The 19,784-nt window shown below is 31.1% G+C and overlaps 1 protein-coding gene and 1 long non-coding RNA gene across 2 annotated transcripts; one reads left to right on the plus strand and one right to left on the minus strand.

Annotated features, from left to right (window-relative positions):
- Positions 1-8,831: 8,831 nt before the first annotated feature.
- On the plus strand, positions 8,832-15,483 carry LOC114287644 (protein WALLS ARE THIN 1). The gene is made up of 6 exons (XM_028231081.2): positions 8,832-9,218; positions 9,417-9,479; positions 10,128-10,244; positions 10,789-11,194; positions 13,720-13,871; positions 14,996-15,483. Exons 1-6 carry the CDS (start codon positions 8,998-9,000, stop codon positions 15,183-15,185), a joined length of 1,149 nt encoding a protein of 382 aa, XP_028086882.2. The 5' UTR covers positions 8,832-8,997; the 3' UTR covers positions 15,186-15,483.
- A 1,894-nt stretch (positions 15,484-17,377) lies between these two features.
- Positions 17,378-18,340, minus strand: LOC114287654 (uncharacterized). The gene is made up of 2 exons (XR_003637973.2): positions 18,044-18,340; positions 17,378-17,973 (listed from the first exon to the last, which is right to left on the minus strand). It is a non-coding gene; the product is annotated as an uncharacterized LOC114287654 (long non-coding RNA).
- Positions 18,341-19,784: the final 1,444 nt, after the last annotated feature.

Below are 19,784 nucleotides of genomic sequence, written 5' to 3' on the forward strand. Positions count from 1 at the left end.
CAATGAGAGAATAGATCGTGTGCAATGACAAATGTGAAAACATATGTTGTAAACAATGAGAGAATAGATTGTGTGCAATGACAAAGATAATGAAAGACATGAGAATAAAATTCAGGATCTATTTGAATTAGAATTTTGATGCTATGTTAAAAAATCCCTTTGTCTTAATTTTATGGAAAAGGAAAGGCAGTTCTAAAGATAGCCTAAAAATAAAAGGGCATTGATTCAGACCCCTTAAAACTCCCACCTCCACCACCCCCACACACACGTGGGGGTTGGGGATTGGGAGAGAAGAAAAAAAAAAAAAAAAAAAAAAGTAAAGTTAACCAATCAAAAGCAAAGGGGGTCAAGGGGTGACTCCCAAAGAGAGTCCCAATCTTTGTTCAAAATAAAATGTATACTGCATATTTAAAATTAGTATGATATCCACTATATTCACCGTTACGAATTAATTGTCAAAAAAACTTAAACGGTTAAGAAATTGACCAAACAATATATAGTAAATTAACACTCCCTCTCAAATGCAAACGTTAACACTGCCCGTCACATAAATGCAAACGTTAACACTGCCCGTCACATACCACTACAAGAAACTAAGATTTGAGAGACAAAAATTTAGGGATAAACTATTTTCGTTGTAAAAAATGTTATTATTTTATTTTTGACGACAAAATTAGATATTTAGTGATAAATTACTCATCTTTTGAGACTAAAAGTTTTGTCTAAAAAAATAAACTTTTTGGGACTAAGTTATTTTGTTCTTAAAAGTGTATTTATTAGCAATATTTTCAAAATTGTCCCTAAAAGCTCATTTTTTGACTTTTCGAGACGACATTTTCAAGACTACCCTCACGACAATTGAAATTAGTTATTAAATATATTTTACTACAAAATTTATACCTTTAGAAACAAAAACAAAAAAAAAACAAAAAAAATGGCCTTGTTTGGTTTGTTTTTGAGAAATAAATTTTGATTTTTTTTTAAAATTTTGTTTAGTTTAGTGATTTTGGAAAAAAATTTCCAAAATCACTTTCTATCTTTTACACATCTATCAATTACTTTTGTTCTCTCCTCTCTCATTCTCAATCACTTTTTCTCTCACACATATATTTACTCAAGTATAACAAAGTATCAAATCATCTCAAACTTCCACACTCCAAAACTATTTCCGAAATATACAACTAAACAAATCAAAAAAATTTCTAAACTCTTTCCCCAAGATTTTTTTTGAAAATTTATCTCTTAAAACCAAACCAAACACACCCTTGGTCTCTATAACTCTTATGTGTTGCAGTGTACAAATACACTTATAATTAATGCAGAGATAATGAGTTACATCCAAAAATTCTAAACTATTATATAAAAAAAAAAAAAAAAATAAAAATCTAACAATATATATCAAGTTAACACTGAAAACGAACTTAGTCCCTATATTTTATTGTCACACTATTTTTTTAGTTATTTTTATTGGATCTAAAGCATTGTTGTAATTTTATTTGATTTTGTTTTCTCAAAAAGCATGGTTGTCAGATAGAAGCTTGCACTTTTGGAGATCAAAATGCTAATATATTCTTCCTGGGCAGACTTAGGCAAAGCTTTTTCAAAAGAAAATCTTCAAAATTTAAGAAATGATGGTGGTCTCTATTGATGGGGGGCAACATGTCTCTTAAAAGTAAAAGGAGGTTTTGATATCAGGCCATTGGTCAAATGTTGGGAGTGGGAAACCTTAGTGGGAACACTTCATTGGGTTCCTTAAGAAAAAGATTAGTCTCTTGTTAAGGTACAGAAAAGGGCCATTTGCTTCAATTGATTAAGATAAGCAACTATAATTAAAGTTATTTTTAGTCTAAATTTCTAGTAATGCACTATCTATACATAAAGATGGATTCCTCCTGTTGGCTACTACATTTTTTTTTTTTCCTTGTTACTTTTTTTTTTTTTTTTTTGCAAATTACTTCCATGGTTCCTACATTTTATTATTTGTGTCATTTGGTTTCTACACTTTCAATTGGCTTAATTTCGACCATTCATTTTAGATTTTGTATTAAATTAGTCCAATTGATAACGTCGTTAATGTTTTTTACGAAAAATAATTACTGAATTGGTTGAGGTTAACACACTGAATTGAGTAAGTTTATAATTCTGCTATCAAAATTATGACACATGCCACTTATATATATATATATATATATTGTGAAAAAAATGTTAAGAGTTGTAATTAATTAGACCAAATTGAAATAAAATTATAAATTTATGGTCAAAATTGAGCAAAATAAAATGAGAAGAACCATAACAATATAAGGATAAAAGAAGAACTAATGTCATAATTTGCCTTTCTTTTTTTTTCCTTTTTTTTTTTTTTTTTTTTTTTTTTTTTTTGCACTTTCTGCAACCAAATGTTGACATCTTTTAACGAATATCCCATGAATGATCTAAAGCCACCTGTCAATATGTTTCTTAAAATATCTTTAACTGTTTTTATTGGAATTATCTTAACCGTCTAATTAGTGAACTCTTCTACTAATTGATGGACCTTTTTGCTAAAAATATGTGGTGGATAGATCAAATGAGACGGTTTTGTTAAATGAGATATTTTTTTACCAAACATAATATTTGAATTCAAATTTTGTCGTAGCACAATATAATCTTAGTTTTCCATATTCAATTACTTATCAAAACAAAAATCAAGGGACCTTTGTATAATAATTTGACTAATGATATATGGATGGTTAACATCAACAACTTTGCTTAGCTCATGAAGTACCAAAAAAGGGTGCTAAACACAATGAGATTCTAATAGGTAATGAGAACTGTCCGGGTTGATTTGTCTACAAATGGAATTGAAGGTTCATGATCTCACAAAACGATCCAGGAACTGCAGTTTGTACCATGGAGTGCATCGTTATTGTTGTTCGGCCAGGTGTTTGGCCGAAGAAGCCCTTTTGATGATAAAGTCGGTGAATGAAAATGAGAAGTCAAAGACCAAGGAAATGCAGAGAATAAGGGTTTAGAGTATGTATTCCCCTCAAGAGAACGAAGCATATCTTTTTACGACAATGCTACGTACCTTAAATTTTGTGGCTCAAGTAGCCAAAACGACGTCGTTTTGAGTACAGAATAACATAAAAATGGCCAAAACGACGTCGTTTTGGCTATTTGAGCCACTTTTGAGCCACAAAATTTGAACTACGAGACATTTTTCTTTTATAAATTCCCTTTCTTGCTCCAAGAACCATTTGAGGATACCTATCTCGCGCATGGTTCTAAATTGCAGTATCGGGTAACGTAACGGAATTGATCGCGGAGTATCGGTATCGGCGGTATTGATCGGTACGTATCGGGAATTGGGTGTTGCGGCGGTAAAATTTTAAAAATCATTTCACAGTTTTTTCAGCCTTTTCTTTCCCGTATCGGTCCGAACCGGTAAGTATCGGCCTGTCGCGGCTTGTGTAACGGTTACAGACCGATACGCACCGGGACTCAGCCGATACGTCTGCGATTTTCAATCTCAGCGATGTACCGGCCTGTATCCATCGCGATATCCTATTTTTTCGATACATATCGGCTGATACGTAGCGTAGCGGCCGGTTTTAAAACTATGATCTCACGTGTCCCTCTAGTTGGATCATCTCTAGTCAAGGGGGACTGATATTCTATTATGTAAAAATCTGCTAGACAATTTTTTATCTCATGTAAATGACGGGTCTCGTGCTAATCTCATAAAATCTCTAACCTTCATAGGACTTGTGCCTCTAGATTGGCCAGCCTTATCTAGCCTACTTATAAATCTTAGCCAATATCAACCTAAGTCTTGTTTGATCCGTAATTAGTCTTGCTAGGTAAGGAACTTGGCCCGATTTAGGCAAGGCTGTGTTAGGTTTGTTTTGTGTATTGCTTATTTTTTTATTTTTATTTATTTATTACAAAACGTATAAAAAAAATAAAAAAAGATAATATAACCTAAATAAATTAATAAACTACTTATTTTGGGTGCATCCAAAAGTGGCTTAGTGTGCCTCGCCTTAGTCTTGCGCCTAATTTAGGACTTGCTTGCTCACACTCCCAGGGGCCCAATGGCTCGACCCAAGGCCACCCCTATGCTTAACTGAAGGCCATACACGTGTTCGACTCAGTCCAACCTTACTAACTTACTTTGACCCTCTTCAAGAAGCTTAACAAAAGAATCCCATTTCTTCGAAATTCTGCTAATGCCAATATTAAGAAAATGAGAGACCCAAACTGATGAGGAAATAACTAGTGTAAGTCTCACATATTACTAGATTACGAAAATGATCTATGAACGTAATTTTTTGTAATAAAAAAAAAAAATCATTCAAAATGATGTAAGAGTTACAATTTTAAAAGTATGAACTACAATAATGATTATTTTGATTTGAAATAATTACAAAAAATCTAATCATTATATATAATAATTTTGTACATAAATTATATTTGTGAATTATTATTCTACTACCTTTTTTTTTTCCCTTTATTAATGTTTGATACTACAATAAAACACATAATTAATACCAAGAAAATCCTAGAATATGAGAGAAAACTTCTAAATAAATCTATAAGGTAAATTCCACAGACAAGTACAGAAATTTGAACCAATATGGTAACCAGCAGTACCCCATACCCTAGTGGGGGTGACCCCGAGCACCCCTACATACACGTGGGGGGCAGTGAAAGGAAGACCCTCCCAAAAAATAAAATAAAATAAAAAAATTTCATGTGGAGGGCAGTGAGAGGAAGACCCCCCAAAAAATAAAATAAAATAAGAAAATTTTAGCCAATCAAAAATTAGTGGGGGTGGTGGGGGTCACCCCCGCTGGGGGTCTAAGTCATTTTTGTATGGTAAATTATTACCCCATCACATTTTTAGTGCAATTAATACAAACATATGGTATATGTATGTAGGATAATGTTATGGTATACATCCTCAAAAGGGGATCGGGGGATCCTACTATGATCATAGTCACAACAGGGTGCTCTGGTGCTCTCATGGGAATTTTTCTCGAATCTTTTTCGATAATCTGAACTGTTCATATTGTACGATTCATCAAGTTTATCATTCATACAAAAAATTAAGTTAATCAAAAATTGTAACCATGTGATCAGATTCTAATTATTTTTAAAAAATTATTAAGATCATGCTAACATTTATTTTTAAAAAAACAAATGTGCTTTTGTTATTAAGCTATAGTTGTTTAATAAATTTAATTTTTTGCATAAATAATCTACTCAATAAATTCTATAATATGAATAGTTTAAATTATAAAAATAGAAATAAAAAAACTCGAGAAAACTCCCCATTGAAGCACCCTACTGTTACTAAGACACAGCAGGATCTCTTGATCCCTCAAAAGAATGGATACCAAAAAAAAAATTAAAACTGAAAATTAGGGCCGTGTAAAATACCGCCCAATCCGCTAAAACCGCACCGATCCGCATCAATCCGCACCACTCTAACCGCTAACCGCGGTTTAAACTTTAAAATTTATAATCCGCCAACCGAACCGCTCCGCTCCGCTAAAGTTAATACATATATATTTTTTAACTTTTAATGAAATATCAATGTGAAAATGAGTGTGAAAAAGATTTAAAATATGAAATTTATTACAAATTAGTGGTTATATATATGAAACATATTATGCAAAATTACTTTGTGTTATATATCTAAAAAATATTATACAAATTAGTGTTACATATTATACAAATGTATGATAATTAGTTAGAATATTCTTCAATCCGCCAATCCGCCAAAAACCGCCCAAACCGCAATTTGTTAATCCGTCAATCCGCTAACCCGCCATTTGATTTGTAATTTTACTCTCAAATCGTCCGAACCGCACCGCACACACCCTATTGAAAACCATAAAAATTAAAACCGAGACTATGATGCACATTATTAGGAGTATCATAAAATTCACAATATATCTAATATGTGTGTGGGGGTACTCGTACGGCCCTTGTGAACTAAAGTATTTGTATTTTATAATCCATTAATATATATAAAGCATATATACCAATCAAATATAATATAAATACGCTCTATGGAATGAAAAATACAAAAAAAAATGAAAAGGTAGCTAGTGAGGAAGTGGTGGTGGGGTTTGAATAGCTTTTTCATGGGTGGTTGTGGTCGCATGGAGTGACCACCCTCCCCCCTCGTGCGCGCTATCTAACGATGACGGCTCTCTATAGTCATCACACCCCCCCCCCCCCCCCCCCCCTTCTCTCTCTCTCCCCTCAATTATCCATCATTAATGGCATGCTGCCAAACAGAACCCCTCAACATATTACACTCCTCTTGCTCTCTCTCTCCAAAAATTATTAGTTGGTTTTTGAAGAGTATTCTAAATAAATAAATAAATAAATAAAATAAAATAAAATAGTAGAAGGCAGTTTCTTCTTCTTTTTTTTAGTTACTTAACCAAAATATATTATTACTGTCCAATATGTTAAAATCGTACAAATTCACTCACTAATTATGAGTTAATTTGATTTATGATTTAAAATTTAAAATTTGTTTTTGAAAACATCCCACTCTCTTATAGTTAATATATATAGATTTTTTTACCACTTATAAAATATTAAAGTAAAAATTAGTGTGATAGAGACTTAAGATGTAGAATTTGGTACAAACTAGTGTTATATATATAAAAAATATTGTATATTGTTGCGTGTTTTTGCTCATCTCATCAATAAGGTTTCTTTTTCTTTGCTGATAAAAAATATATATATATATATATATATAAAAATATTATGTAAAATTAGTTAGTGTTATATATATATAAAATATTTAGTATTATACAAATACTTAATAATTGTTTAAGATTATTCTTCAATCAATTAATAAATTAAAACTGTCCAAACTGCAATATAATTATTTGTCAATCTATCATTTACGATTTAATTTATAATTTCACTCCCAAACTGCAGCACATCACACCACGCACACTCCTAATTTCACTCCTAAAATTTTCTGCTACATCATTAATTGAAGCAGCATGCTTCTTTCCAATCCATCTACGGTGTAGTTTGCTTTCTATGAACTCACTCAACCTCAACGCAACAATTCAAATGTTACAATTTATAGAGATTATCAAGTACATTATTTATATATAAAAAAGAAAAATTGATTAAATATTGATAACCACAAGATTATATCACAAAATCATTAAAAAAACAATGAAAAATATAAATTTAAAAATAAATCATATATTATTTTGTATGATTTTTTATTTGATCATATTAATATCGATATTCGATTAATTAAATAATTTGCGTTAAATATCAAGTGAATATCTATATAATTTAAACCAACGGAATAAAAACTTTCAAAAATGCGATATAAATGTCTGATTAACTTGATTTTTGATTTAATTATGTGAATATCTATATGATATAAGATTTTTAAAATATTAATTTTTTTTTTATTATATAGGGTATCTTAGGTCAACTTATAGTAGGCATTTTACCTATCTAAGAGCATCTCCAATGCACTAGGCATATAATACTTGTTAGTTAAAATGCCTAGTGTGATTCACTTTTTTCAATTCCAATGCACTAGGCATATGATTAGGCATTTTGGCTCAACTCATATTCACTAGCTACATGTAGCTAGCCTTCAACGCTAGGCAAAATGTATTCAATCATTAGGATCATTTCCCTCCATCTTTGTTGTTGACGTGGCATTCTATAAAATTAATAGTGTTTGGATAAATAGCTAAAATAAAGAGCATGGTTGGAGTAAAAACATAAAACAGTTGATAGGCAAAATAAAATATATACTTTATAGTAATATTTAGATAGGTAAAATGCCTACTACCGTTGGAGATGCTCTAAATATTACTATAAAGTATACATTTTATTTTGCCTGTCAACGATTTCATGTTTCTACCCCAACCATACTCTTTATTTTAGCTATTCATCCAAATATTATTAACTTTACAGAATGCCACCTCAGCAACAAAGATGGAGGGAAATAATCTTAATGATTAAATACATTTTGCCTAACCTTGAAGGCTAGCTACATGTAGCTAGTGAATGTGAGCTGAGCCAAAATGCCTAAGCATATGCCTAGTGCATTGGAGTTGAAAAAAGTGAGTCATATTAGACATTTTAACTAACAAACATCATATGCCTAGTGGGTTGGAGATGTTCTTAGAGCATCTCCAATGGTAGTAGGCATTTTACCTATCTAAATATTACTATAAAGTATATATTTTATTTTGCCTATCAACTGTTTTATGTTTTTACTCCAACCACGCTCTTTATTTTAGCTATTGATCCAAATATTATTAATTTTATAGAATGCCACGTCAACAACAAAGATGGAGGGAAATGATCCTAATGATTGAATACATTTTGCCTAGCGTTGAAGGCTAGCTACATGTAACTAGTGAATATGAGTTGAGCCAAAATGCCTAATCATATGCCTAGTGCATTGGAATTAAAAAAAGTGAATCACACTAAACATTTTAACTAATAAATATTATATACCTAGTGCATTGAAAATGCTCTTAAAATAAACTTTTCGAAATAAGACTTACGCAATGAGACGACCTCAAAATGTGCATTTACTAAAAAAATATTGAATCATTACCGACCTCTCTCTCTCTCACTTTATTTTTCATGTATGAGTAGTGCGATGGGGGGTTGTCTTGTCAGCTAGGAGGAGGGGGGAGGTTGGAAGAGAAAAGAATGTGGAAGACAACTAAAAACATTTGAAAGGCTACCAACAGTTGACATAACGTCTTTTTAGGCCTCTCCTCTCCTCTTCTAGGACCCACGTACCCTCCACTCTCTCTTTCTCTCTTTCTCAACCTTACTCTTTTCCCACTATATATATTTAAATCTCTCAAACTCTTTGCCTTACCACTACCAAAACTCTCACCTTCCAATTCTCTTTCTCTGCATTTTTTTCATTGTCAACCTTGGCTTGGCTTAGCTTAGCTTATAGTGTGTGTGTTCTCTGCTAGGCTTGTTTCAATGGCAGATACCAGTGGCTCAGCCACTCCTAAAATGTGGTGTTCTATGCCAGAGAGGCTCCAACTACACTTGGCCATGTTGGCCTTGCAGTTTGGGTATGCTGGTTTCCATGTGGTCTCCAGAGCTGCCCTTAACATGGGCATTAGCAAGATTGTATTTCCTGTCTACCGAAACGTTCTCGCGCTCATTCTCCTCTTGCCCTTCGCATATTTTCTTGAAAAGTAGGTTCCTACAAGTTAATTAAAACTATCAGAATTTGATCACAGAACTAAACACAACTCTATAACATGTTGTGTCCAGTTCTGTGATCGATTTAAATATATATATGAAATGTTTCTTAGAAATATGTATGTAGTTTTTGGTGATTGAAGCAACTAATAAATTAGTATAACATGCTATGCTCATTCTTATTTGATCAGGAAGGAGAGGCCACCGATTACTCTGTCTTTTCTTGTTCAGTTCTTCCTCCTCGCAGTTGTAGGGTATGTTTAAAGAATTATATATATATATGAAATGATCCATATATGACATGGTTGTTAAAGGATCCTATAACTGTTTGCCCAAGTTTAAATGGACAGCTGTAAATTTTTCTGAATCTCCAATCCACGATTGGACAGAGGGGTGTTATTGTTGTGGGTTTTATTGTGACCCAAAAAAAAAACCAAAAATGTACTTTTCATTTAGTTTTTTTTTTTTTTTTTGAAAATAAATATAATAAAATTATATAATTATATATATTGGATTAATTTAAATATTTTATAAATGACCTACGCATAAAATTTGACCAAACATTCTATTTATATTGTCAAAATAAGACCTGTAATAAGTAACTTCACAGTTTAACAGTCGATTAAGGAGAATCCCTTCACTTTTCCTAATTTGAAATTATATAATTTCAAAATTGTTTATTTTGACTTATGATGTGTGATAAAGATAATCTAAATCAAATGAAAAAAGAGAGTTAATTATCTTAAAGTTTAAAAGAAAAAAAAAAAAAGAGTTTAGATCTAATTTATAATTTATAAACTTTTAACTAAAAATAAATTGCAAGAAACAGGAATTAATAATGTTATTCTCAGTGCATAAGAATTAATTTCTTAATTTTGTTGATTTTGTTTCATGGAATACAGAATAACAGCGAATCAAGGATTCTACCTGCTGGGATTAGACAACACATCTCCCACCTTTGCTTCTGCCATTCAGAACTCAGTTCCTGCCATTACTTTTCTCATGGCTGCACTACTCCGGCAAGTTCAAACTTTTCAATTAAATTAAATATTTATATAGTTTATTATGATATGTGCACTTAAAAAAGGTAAGGTCATTTTTCCTAATTTGCTAGTACACTATTGCCACATCAATTGAAAATATAAAAGTTTTTCTGTCAATTTTTAAAAAAAAAGTAATAAAGAAGAAAGTGCCTTGAATTGATTCACACATGAAATAGAGAAAGTAATCATAAAAAGCAAGTGGTTCTTTCTTTTGATGCAGGTTAAAAATATGATTTATGTTGTGTTATGTTGTGTTTGGTTGGGGGATTTGAGGAGAGATTTGGAAAGGAAAGGGAATAAGTATGGGAAACTAGATGAAATTTAGGCATGCTTTATTCACATTTCTCCTACTTTTTCTATTTTCTTTTCCAAATCCCTTATCAAATCTTTCAATCAAACACAGTATTAGAGTAAAAATTTTACTTTGTATTTTAACATTTTTACACTTACTTTTTTAGTTCCTATTGATTTAATTTTTTTTTATCTCAAAGCTAATATGTATTTCACTTCGATCGATCAGGATTGAACAAGTGCGATTAGATAGAAAAGACGGGGTGTCCAAGGTGGTGGGAACAGTCCTGTGCATCACAGGAGCATCAGTGATCACACTGTACAAGGGTCCAACCATATATAGTCCAACTCCCTCGTTGCAACAAGTTTCACCGGCATTGCTCGCACTTGGAGATGCCAGGGGAAAGAATTGGACTCTGGGTTGCCTCTTTTTGGTGGGTCATTGCTTGTCATGGGCGGGCTGGCTCGTGTTGCAGGCTCCGATCTTGAAAAAGTATCCAGCTCGCCTCTCTGTCACCTCTTATCAGTGTTTCTTTGGTGTTATTCAATTTTTAGTTATTGCTGCGTTCCTTGAGAGAGATCCACAAGCTTGGCTTGTTCACTCTGGTGAAGAGCTCTTTAGCGTCTTCTATGCGGTGAGTGACTCACTTTAATTCAACCATTTCATTATTACTTCTGAGTTTTGAGTTTATATATTAAGGAAAATGATTGGTGGCCCTAAAAAATTTGCCCCTAATGCCCCTAATTTCCATTTTTAGAAACTGTTTTCTTTTTTTCTTTCTTTTTTCCTTTTTTTTTTTTTTTTTTTTTACCTAAAGTGGAAATTTCGGGGCATTCGAGCCCCGAAATTCGGGCCCTCAAGCAGCGCCGATATATTAATTTGAAAAATTTTTGAGACAAAATTTTAGCTATAGGTAAAAAATCCTACTATAAAATATGTGTGTGGAAAGAAATTTGATGAGTTATTTGAAAACTCACCACGGAAGATATGAAGTGAGCAAAAATTTTTTATTTCCAAATATCCTTTGTTCTCATATCTCACAATATTTATAATCATTGAATAATGTAAAAGTCTCAAAGAACATAAATCTCGAGAGATATTTAATAATTGTAGATATTTGAGACATGAGGGCAGAAATATTTGGAGATATATAAGTATATATATATATATGATCTCTCACCATGAGAGCTAGACAAATGAAGTGACACATATGACATGGTTGAATACATTTGCTAAATGTAACATGACGATTCTACCCCCTCATAAGCCAACCGAGTTACTTTTACACAAAATTAATAGAAGCGTAATATTAAAATAATCACATTTGAATACTATTTGACGTGTCATGATATTAATCATACTATTGTATCCTATTTTTTAACTAAAAAACACCTATACTATTAATATTTTGTATTTATTATGTGAAGTGTCATATCATACAATACCCGAATATAATATTAACATATTAATCTTTGTTGCTTAGCTTTATGATTTGCACGAGTTTAAAAACTAAGTCAACTCAGTGAGTCAATTGTTGGTTCTTACGGAACAATCATGATGATATATATATATATATATGTGTGTGTGTGTGTATAACGTGTATATAAATGTGATGCATGCTTGCTTAATTCCATGAATGAATCAATTAAGCATGTTGATTTTATTTTAATTTATTTATTTTTTATTTTCTTAAATCATTCCTCTAGTTTGGCACTCTTTTTTGATTTGCGATTTCTTTTTTATGAGTTGTGAATGAAAATGACCTATCAGGATCCGTATATTTCAGGGACTGTTTTAAAGTTTGCGAAATGCATGTGAAATAAAAAAGGGTAAATTTAACTTTGTCCCAAACAAATGGACAACTCACCTTTGAAACAACTAGACTCACCACCAGTGGGGTTAGACCTCACCAAGTTCATGCATATGGAATAGGGTTATTTACACTAATATTCTTAAATCATTAAAAAATATCATTTTGACTTTTTAAACTATTAAAAAATATCACTTTATTCTCTAAACGATAAAAACATACAAATGTTCCTAAATTATAAAAACCTATAAATTGGACCCTTAACGGAAAGGGTTAAAGTAAAACACAACAATAATTTAAAAGATCTATTTGTACGTTTTTATAGTTTAAGGGAGACAAAGTGATACTTCTCAATAGTTTATGGAATTCATTTGTTCACTTTTAAAATTTAGAGATTTAAAATAATACTTTTCAATAATTTAAGGGATCTCTATGTAAATAATCCTATAAAATATGACAAGCCAATTTATAAAATTTAAAAAAAAAAACAAATAAAAAAATCTTTACCTCTTCCATTTATTCATTTTTCTTGAGGACTGTATGGAGTTTTGACTCTATTAGTTTTCAACATATATGATTTCGTTTTGTTTCACATATATTAAATAATTACTGAGTCTAAATTTTAAGATGAATATAATAATATATGATATATATATATGCTTAGCTTGCTAGCTTTTTTGAGTCAAGTCTTCTTGATCTCGAGCTCGGCTCAATTATCAAACGAGCTCACAATTTGGGCTCGAAATTGTTTAAATATCAAACAAACCGAGCTGAATGAGTCTTTAACGAGCTGAGCTCTAGTATTTATGAACAATTCAATTAATTTACAGCCGTAATAAAGAGTAGAGAATAAAGTTTTTAACCATTCTTATTATGCTTTTATGATTCAATTTGGTCACTTTCTAATGAAATTTTTAGGATTAAGAGTCTTTTGAAATGGACCCTCATGCAATGGTCTGGTAATCCAACAAACAACTTACGTTTAAAACAAATTATGTCATTTTAAGCTGTGTGGTTTTAATGTCAATTTCATTCAATTTCAACTCAAATAGTTTAATTATGTACTTACTTGACATGTTTTGCTGTTATGAAAATGAAAATACAACAAGATCACTGTAAGAAATCATTACAAAGAAACCAAACTTTAATATTTTAGTCACTAACTCATCACATTTTATACGAATGATAAATGTTGACCAATTAGGACATTTATTCTTTTTTATCTTAATTATTATTGGTTTATGGTGATGATATATGTGTAAGAAGTCTATATGATAGATTGTGTAGTTAGTTAGGAGAAGAGGGTAGTTTTTATTTAATTATTTAATTAATTAATGATGATGATGCAGGGAGTGGTGGCATCAGGGATAGCATTCGCAGTACAGATATGGTGCATAGACAGGGGTGGCCCAGTGTTCGTGGCTTTGTATCAACCTGTTCAGACTCTTGTTGTCGCTCTTATGGCTTCCGTCCTTTTAGGCGAAGAGTTCTACTTGGGAGGGTATACACACACACAAACTCTCTCTCTCTCTCTCTCTCTCTCTCTCTCACTCTCTCATCAATCATTATAATGCATTTCAAAGCCCCCATTTGCCAGAAATTATCCCCAACCGTTCATTAGCCTGCCATGGATGATTTGACCTCATACTCTCTAAATGACCCTAAAAACCTTATGTTTAAAAGGGTATTTTAGTCATTAACAATTGTTATTCAACTCATGGGATGTTTGGCCTATTAGATAAGACGTTTTCATACTGTTATGCCTCCGTTAGGCAAGTTGGGTTAGGGATTTTTTTGACTATTTTAAAAAACAAAACATCACATCTAACTCATAATCATTACACTCTTCTCTCACAAAAAAAAGTTAAAAAAGCTAAAAAGTCCTTTCCCAAACCAAACTTTTTAACCCAAGCTAAAATAGCTAAAAAAGTAAAAAAGTAAAAAAACTAACCCACTTCCCAAACCAACCCATATATATGTGATATTTGAATTTGAGTCTCACGGTTAACATTTTTTTTTATAGAAATTTATTTAATAAAAACAAACACTACGAGGATATTTTAAAATTTTATTTTTATTGAAAAAAGAGAAAATATATAAAAATAATGATTTTTTTCCCACCAAACTAGTTTTAAAATTTTTATAAAATAATTAATTGTGCACTGCAAAACATACAAAAAAGTATAATTTTTATCACAAAAAATATAACTTAAGAATTCTGAAAGGAAAGTGATATAGACCTTAAATAATTTATTAAATTTTACACCAAACCTCTCACATGGGTGTGAAACTCACACAAACTTACATGTGTGTGTGAGATGTTTGGTAAAAAATTTAATAAATTATTTGAGATTCCTAACGTAACTCATTTTGAAATGAAAAATGGTAGATATCTCAAAAATTTTACCAAAATTTCAATCAAATGTCTCACACAAATGTGAGACCCACACCATGTGAGTTCCATGTAGATTCCACATTATTGTGAGACATTTGATAAAACTTTTTGTAAAATTTTTAGAATTATAACATTACCCTTACGAAATACATGAATCTTTAATGTAGAGTATATCATATTTTGTTTTGGAATCTTTAATGAAGACATGCTTTTGCTGCTGCGATGTACAGGATTATTGGCGCAGTGTTGATTATAGCTGGGTTGTACTTTGTGCTATGGGGTAAAAACGAAGAAAGGAAGTTTTCAGCCCAAAAGGCCGTGATTCAGTCCCCTGCAGACCACGATAACAACCGAACAACAACCCACATCAAGTCCTCCCTTGCTCAGCCTCTACTCCCTCAGTCAACCGAAAGCGTTTGACCACCACAACCTCAACTTTTAACCACAGTCCTTCTTTGCCATTAAAAAAAAAAAAAAAAAAAAACTATTGATGCCATATATTAAGAAAAGGCTTTGTGTGTTTGAATGATTTTTCATCTTTTAGGTTTTTGTTAGATTCAATAGCTTTCTCTCTCACTAGGAGAGAGAGGCTTAAAGCGAGGAGAGAGGATGAATGTGATGATTGTTGTCTTTTGATGTGGGGATGTGAGGAATTGATGGATGTTCCCATATGGTTTAATTTTATATGTTAATTTTATGGTTTGATTCACCAGAAAAAGATATGCACAATACTATCATGCTAATGCTCATCATCATGTTTTTTAGGATAAATTTATGTCCTTAAAAAGTATACATTTCGTATTGTTTTTATTTTTTAAGTTTTAATTTTGTTAATTTGATTTATAAGTTTTCAGATTGAGGTTGTTTTGCCGATATCTAAAAAAGTCAGCTTATTAACTTACTGATTTAGTTGGGTCACATTACTTTTTTACTTTTGCACACGCCTTTTTAAAATAAACAAAAAAATCAACTTAAAAATCATATCCAAAACAATCTCGAGTCAAATTTATTTAATTTCAAACTACAGTTTAAATCCTGTTAAAAAAAAAACTACTATTTACATATTCGTTTGATCCATCTTTTCATCACTATTTAGGGAGGAATTTAATAAATTTGAACTTTTGAGAGCCAAAATAACATGAGCAGAGAAATATTCTTATTATTCGGCTAATGATTTTGACAAAATCATTTGAATTAGACTAATTTAACACAAAATAAAATTAACAAAATTAAAATTTAAAAACTAAAGTGACAAAGTATATTTTATTTTAATGTTAATGTTTATGATGATTGTGGCTTGGAAATGAATGGACCCACAAGTTGGGTGTGTGATGGTAAAGATTGGAAAAGCTTGGCATGTCTTAGATTTTCATATGACAACATCATAGCCACACAAATTCACAATGATTCTAGTTGTGCAACACAAAATGAATCATCTAACTTTGCCGCTCCCATTTGATTTTGTTTCATCATCATCATGTATTATTGTATGTCATTTCTAAAACATACAACACATAATTAAACTGGGACACACTTAGACCTCTTGAGGGAGCCAAGGATATCTCTACTTAATACCTTTATTGTTCGGATCTTAAAAATATAAAAATATAAAAATATGATTATACAGTGAGTAGTACATTAAATAAAGAATTAAATAAATTTTGAATATAAAGAATTATGTGCCAAAATCTGAGTGATTGGCTATTATTAAGTTTGAAAATGCAAATATAAACAAATAATTAGACACAGAAGACAAATGAATGGAATTGAATTTTTGGGAAGTGAGCTCTATCAACAAATCTTATAATATTAAGGGGTTGTTTGGCATACACTATTTTAGTCCATCTTTTTATCTTTTTTGGGTCACATCAATTAATATCTCCTCTCTATTTTTCTATACATCTTTTTTATAAAAAGTCAAAAAATACACTTATTTAGAACATTCCAAACCACCTCTAAATTTATCTATGTGTTTTGTGTGACACATTTTATATTTGGTTTATGTGATGCTAGCATTGTTTGCTGATTAGCAATATATATCAAACCAATATGGAAAATGAGATCGAAGATAACATGAAAATGTGAAAATGTGATTGTAATTGCGATTCGTTCTATATTTTAAAGTTTAAAATACAAAAAAGGTAAAATTTTATCACATCATCAAGCTTTTGCATCAACACATGTGGGTCGTTTATCGTTTAAATTGAAGGAAAAATTGTCTAAAAATAAAATAATTAGAAAAAAGAATCTTTTGAAAAAAAAAAAAAAAAAAAACTTACCCTGTCACAATCTCACAAAATAGAACTTGTAAGTAATTAATTATTCCTTAAAAATAAGGTTTTCCCCATTCAGTCTTAATCGAACGCTTAGTTGCTCAATGATTGTTGAGCCGATTAGACAAGACATTAATATTGAAGTTCATGATCAGTTTAAATTTGCAGCTAAAAATTTAAAATTTAAACATAATTTTTGGAAAATTTATCCATAAATCCTATTTTCTGAAAAGTTGAATCCTTTAGTCTTAAAAGTTTTCTTATACACTATTTAGTTCCATTTATACATCATCATCAAAATAACATCAAACATCATCATTAAAACAACATCAAACATACATTATCAACATCATCAAAACATTAGCAAAATCATCAAACATCATCAGAACGCCTAGGGTTTTTACATCGTGAACATCATCATGAACAATAGCAAAATCATCAACATGGTGAACATCAGAAGTAACACAAACCAATCAATCCATAAACCTTTGAAACCCTAACTTCTTACAATCCCAACGAATAGATCAGACCTAAATTAACCCAATACGTAGAAATCGATTTCGAACCAAACCCACAAAAAAAAAAAAAAAGAAAAAAAAAGGAACATGTAAACGTCCAGATTCAACAAAAGAAGAAAGATACACAAATACATACATATATATATATATATAGTTACCTTTTTTGAATTAGATCTGCAGAGATCTTGTTGCGCAAGGAATAGAATTGTTGTGTAATTGTTTTCCGGCGAATTGATCAGCAATTCTGAAAGAGAGGGAGATCTCACGGCACTGATGTTTCGATCTCACGGCGCTGATGTTGCGATGTTGATCATGGCGTTGATGTTGCAGACGTGTTGCGATGTTGATGTTCCGATCTCACGATCGTTGATGTTGATGTTCCGATCTCGCGTCGCTGATGTTCCGATCTCAGAGGGACTATTAAGAAAATCATATATCAAACAAAAATGGAGACCAAAACATTAGAAAATCTGTGATGGTATTATACCTTGGAAAGGGGCTATTTTTCACAGCTTTTTGGCCGTACTTCCTCCATCTATACCCATCATCCAAGTGATCAACCTCACTGTTTGTCATGAATGCAAATCTCGGCTCTCTTTGCCTTTTTGGGTTCTTCTTTTTGGGTTTTAACCTAAACCCCAAAGAAAAAAGAAAAAGATTGATGTTGTTGTTGTGTTAATGTTTGATGTCGTTGGTTTTTGTTGATGTTTGATGATTTTTTTTAGTGATGTTGGTGATGTAGTTGACGATGTTTGATGGTGTTTTTATGATGTTGCTGAATTTTGATAATGTTTTTTTTAGTGACGGTGATGTAGTTGATGTTTTGATGATGATGTTTGATGTTGTTTGATGATGATGTTGTGATGTTTGATATTGTTTTGATGATGATGTTTGATGTTGTTTTCATAATGATGTTATAATGTTTGATGTTGTTTTGATGATGATGATGTTGTTTTGATAATGATGATGTTTGATGTATATGCCCTCTATGGTCAATTTCTCTATAATGGGACCTTTCAGTCTATAAAAAAATTTTTAGGACTAAATAGTGTATAAGTTGTTAATTTGATATTTATTGGTGTATCACCCATAATTTTTTGGGTAAATTAGAAAACATTAGTGAGATTTATTTAAATTATAAATTACTCTCTGTGATTTTAAAATTTACATTTTGCCTACTAATTTTTAATTGTATAACAAATAAGTCATTTTATTAATAATCATCAAGTTAATTAACAATTTTTAATAATATTAAAATTTTATTTCAATTAAGAATGCAAATAATTTTATTCTTGTATATGTAAACAATTATAAATTTTACTTTTTTAATTAATTCTGTTAAATAAAAAATTCTGACAGGAAAGTATTTGTAATTTTTCAAATCACTAGGAACAATTCGTATTTTCAATAAATTTCAAGGAATATGTTTATAATTTACTCTAATTTTTTTCATAATTCATAGATAAAATATGATGATCCACCAACCATCAATTCCCCTCGCATGCCAAAATTCAAAAGTAAACGTTCTGAGATGTATATCTAATCAAGCTGCAAAATTAGGTAGGTTTTAAGGTTAGATTTAACAGATCCCAAGATGGCATCATTAAAGAGAAACAATCATTTAGGTTCCATGATTAATACACTTTTTTTTCTTAAAGACATTTATTTTTATATTATGCCCTTCGCTTTTTTTTTTTTTTTTTTTCATTTTCTTTTTAATGATGTGAATGGGAGAACCCACTATATGTAGGGGTGTTCACGGATCAGTTTCGTGCAGTTCGGATGACGAGTTTGACCCATCTGATGGGATGCAGGTTGGGAAAAAATGGAATTGCATCCACCCGCTGTGCGGGTTGCGGATTGAACGGGTAGGTCATGCGGTTTCGCGGGCGGATGCGGGCGGTTTGTGAATTAAAATTTTTTTTTTTTGAAATTTTATTTTTGTGCTTCAACTACAGTTAGAGGTTCTGTATAGGACAAAAATTAGACTGAAATATTTATAACTTTTTGCTTTGAATTTAGTATGAAATTCACGCAATAAAATGAAAAAAAAATTGTAGTGTATATCTATTAACTTGCCCCTCAGAAGTCATATTATCTGGATCTATATCATCTTGGCCACAACACAACACAATCAAAAGCATTTTCTTTTATTAAATAAAAGAAGCAGAAAGTTACAAACCCATCACTATCAAACAAACAATAAAGCAAGTCCTGAGGCATGATTG

The sequence above is a fragment of the Camellia sinensis genome, chromosome 6, assembly GCF_055761805.1.
Source record: "Camellia sinensis isolate YWXY chromosome 6, ASM5576180v1, whole genome shotgun sequence".
NCBI lineage: Eukaryota > Viridiplantae > Streptophyta > Magnoliopsida > Ericales > Theaceae > Camellia > Camellia sinensis.

Excerpts from the sequence above, each read along its gene's own strand:
- LOC114287644 (XM_028231081.2), top strand. The coding sequence starts at position 8,998 with ATGGCAGATACCAGTGGCTCAGCCACTCCTAAAATGTGGTGTTCTATG. Across the intron at positions 9,219-9,416 it reads TTCGCATATTTTCTTGAAAA|GAAGGAGAGGCCACCGATTA; the intron begins GTAGGTTCCTAC and ends TTATTTGATCAG. Across the intron at positions 13,872-14,995 it reads GAAGAGTTCTACTTGGGAGG|GATTATTGGCGCAGTGTTGA; the intron begins GTATACACACAC and ends TGCGATGTACAG.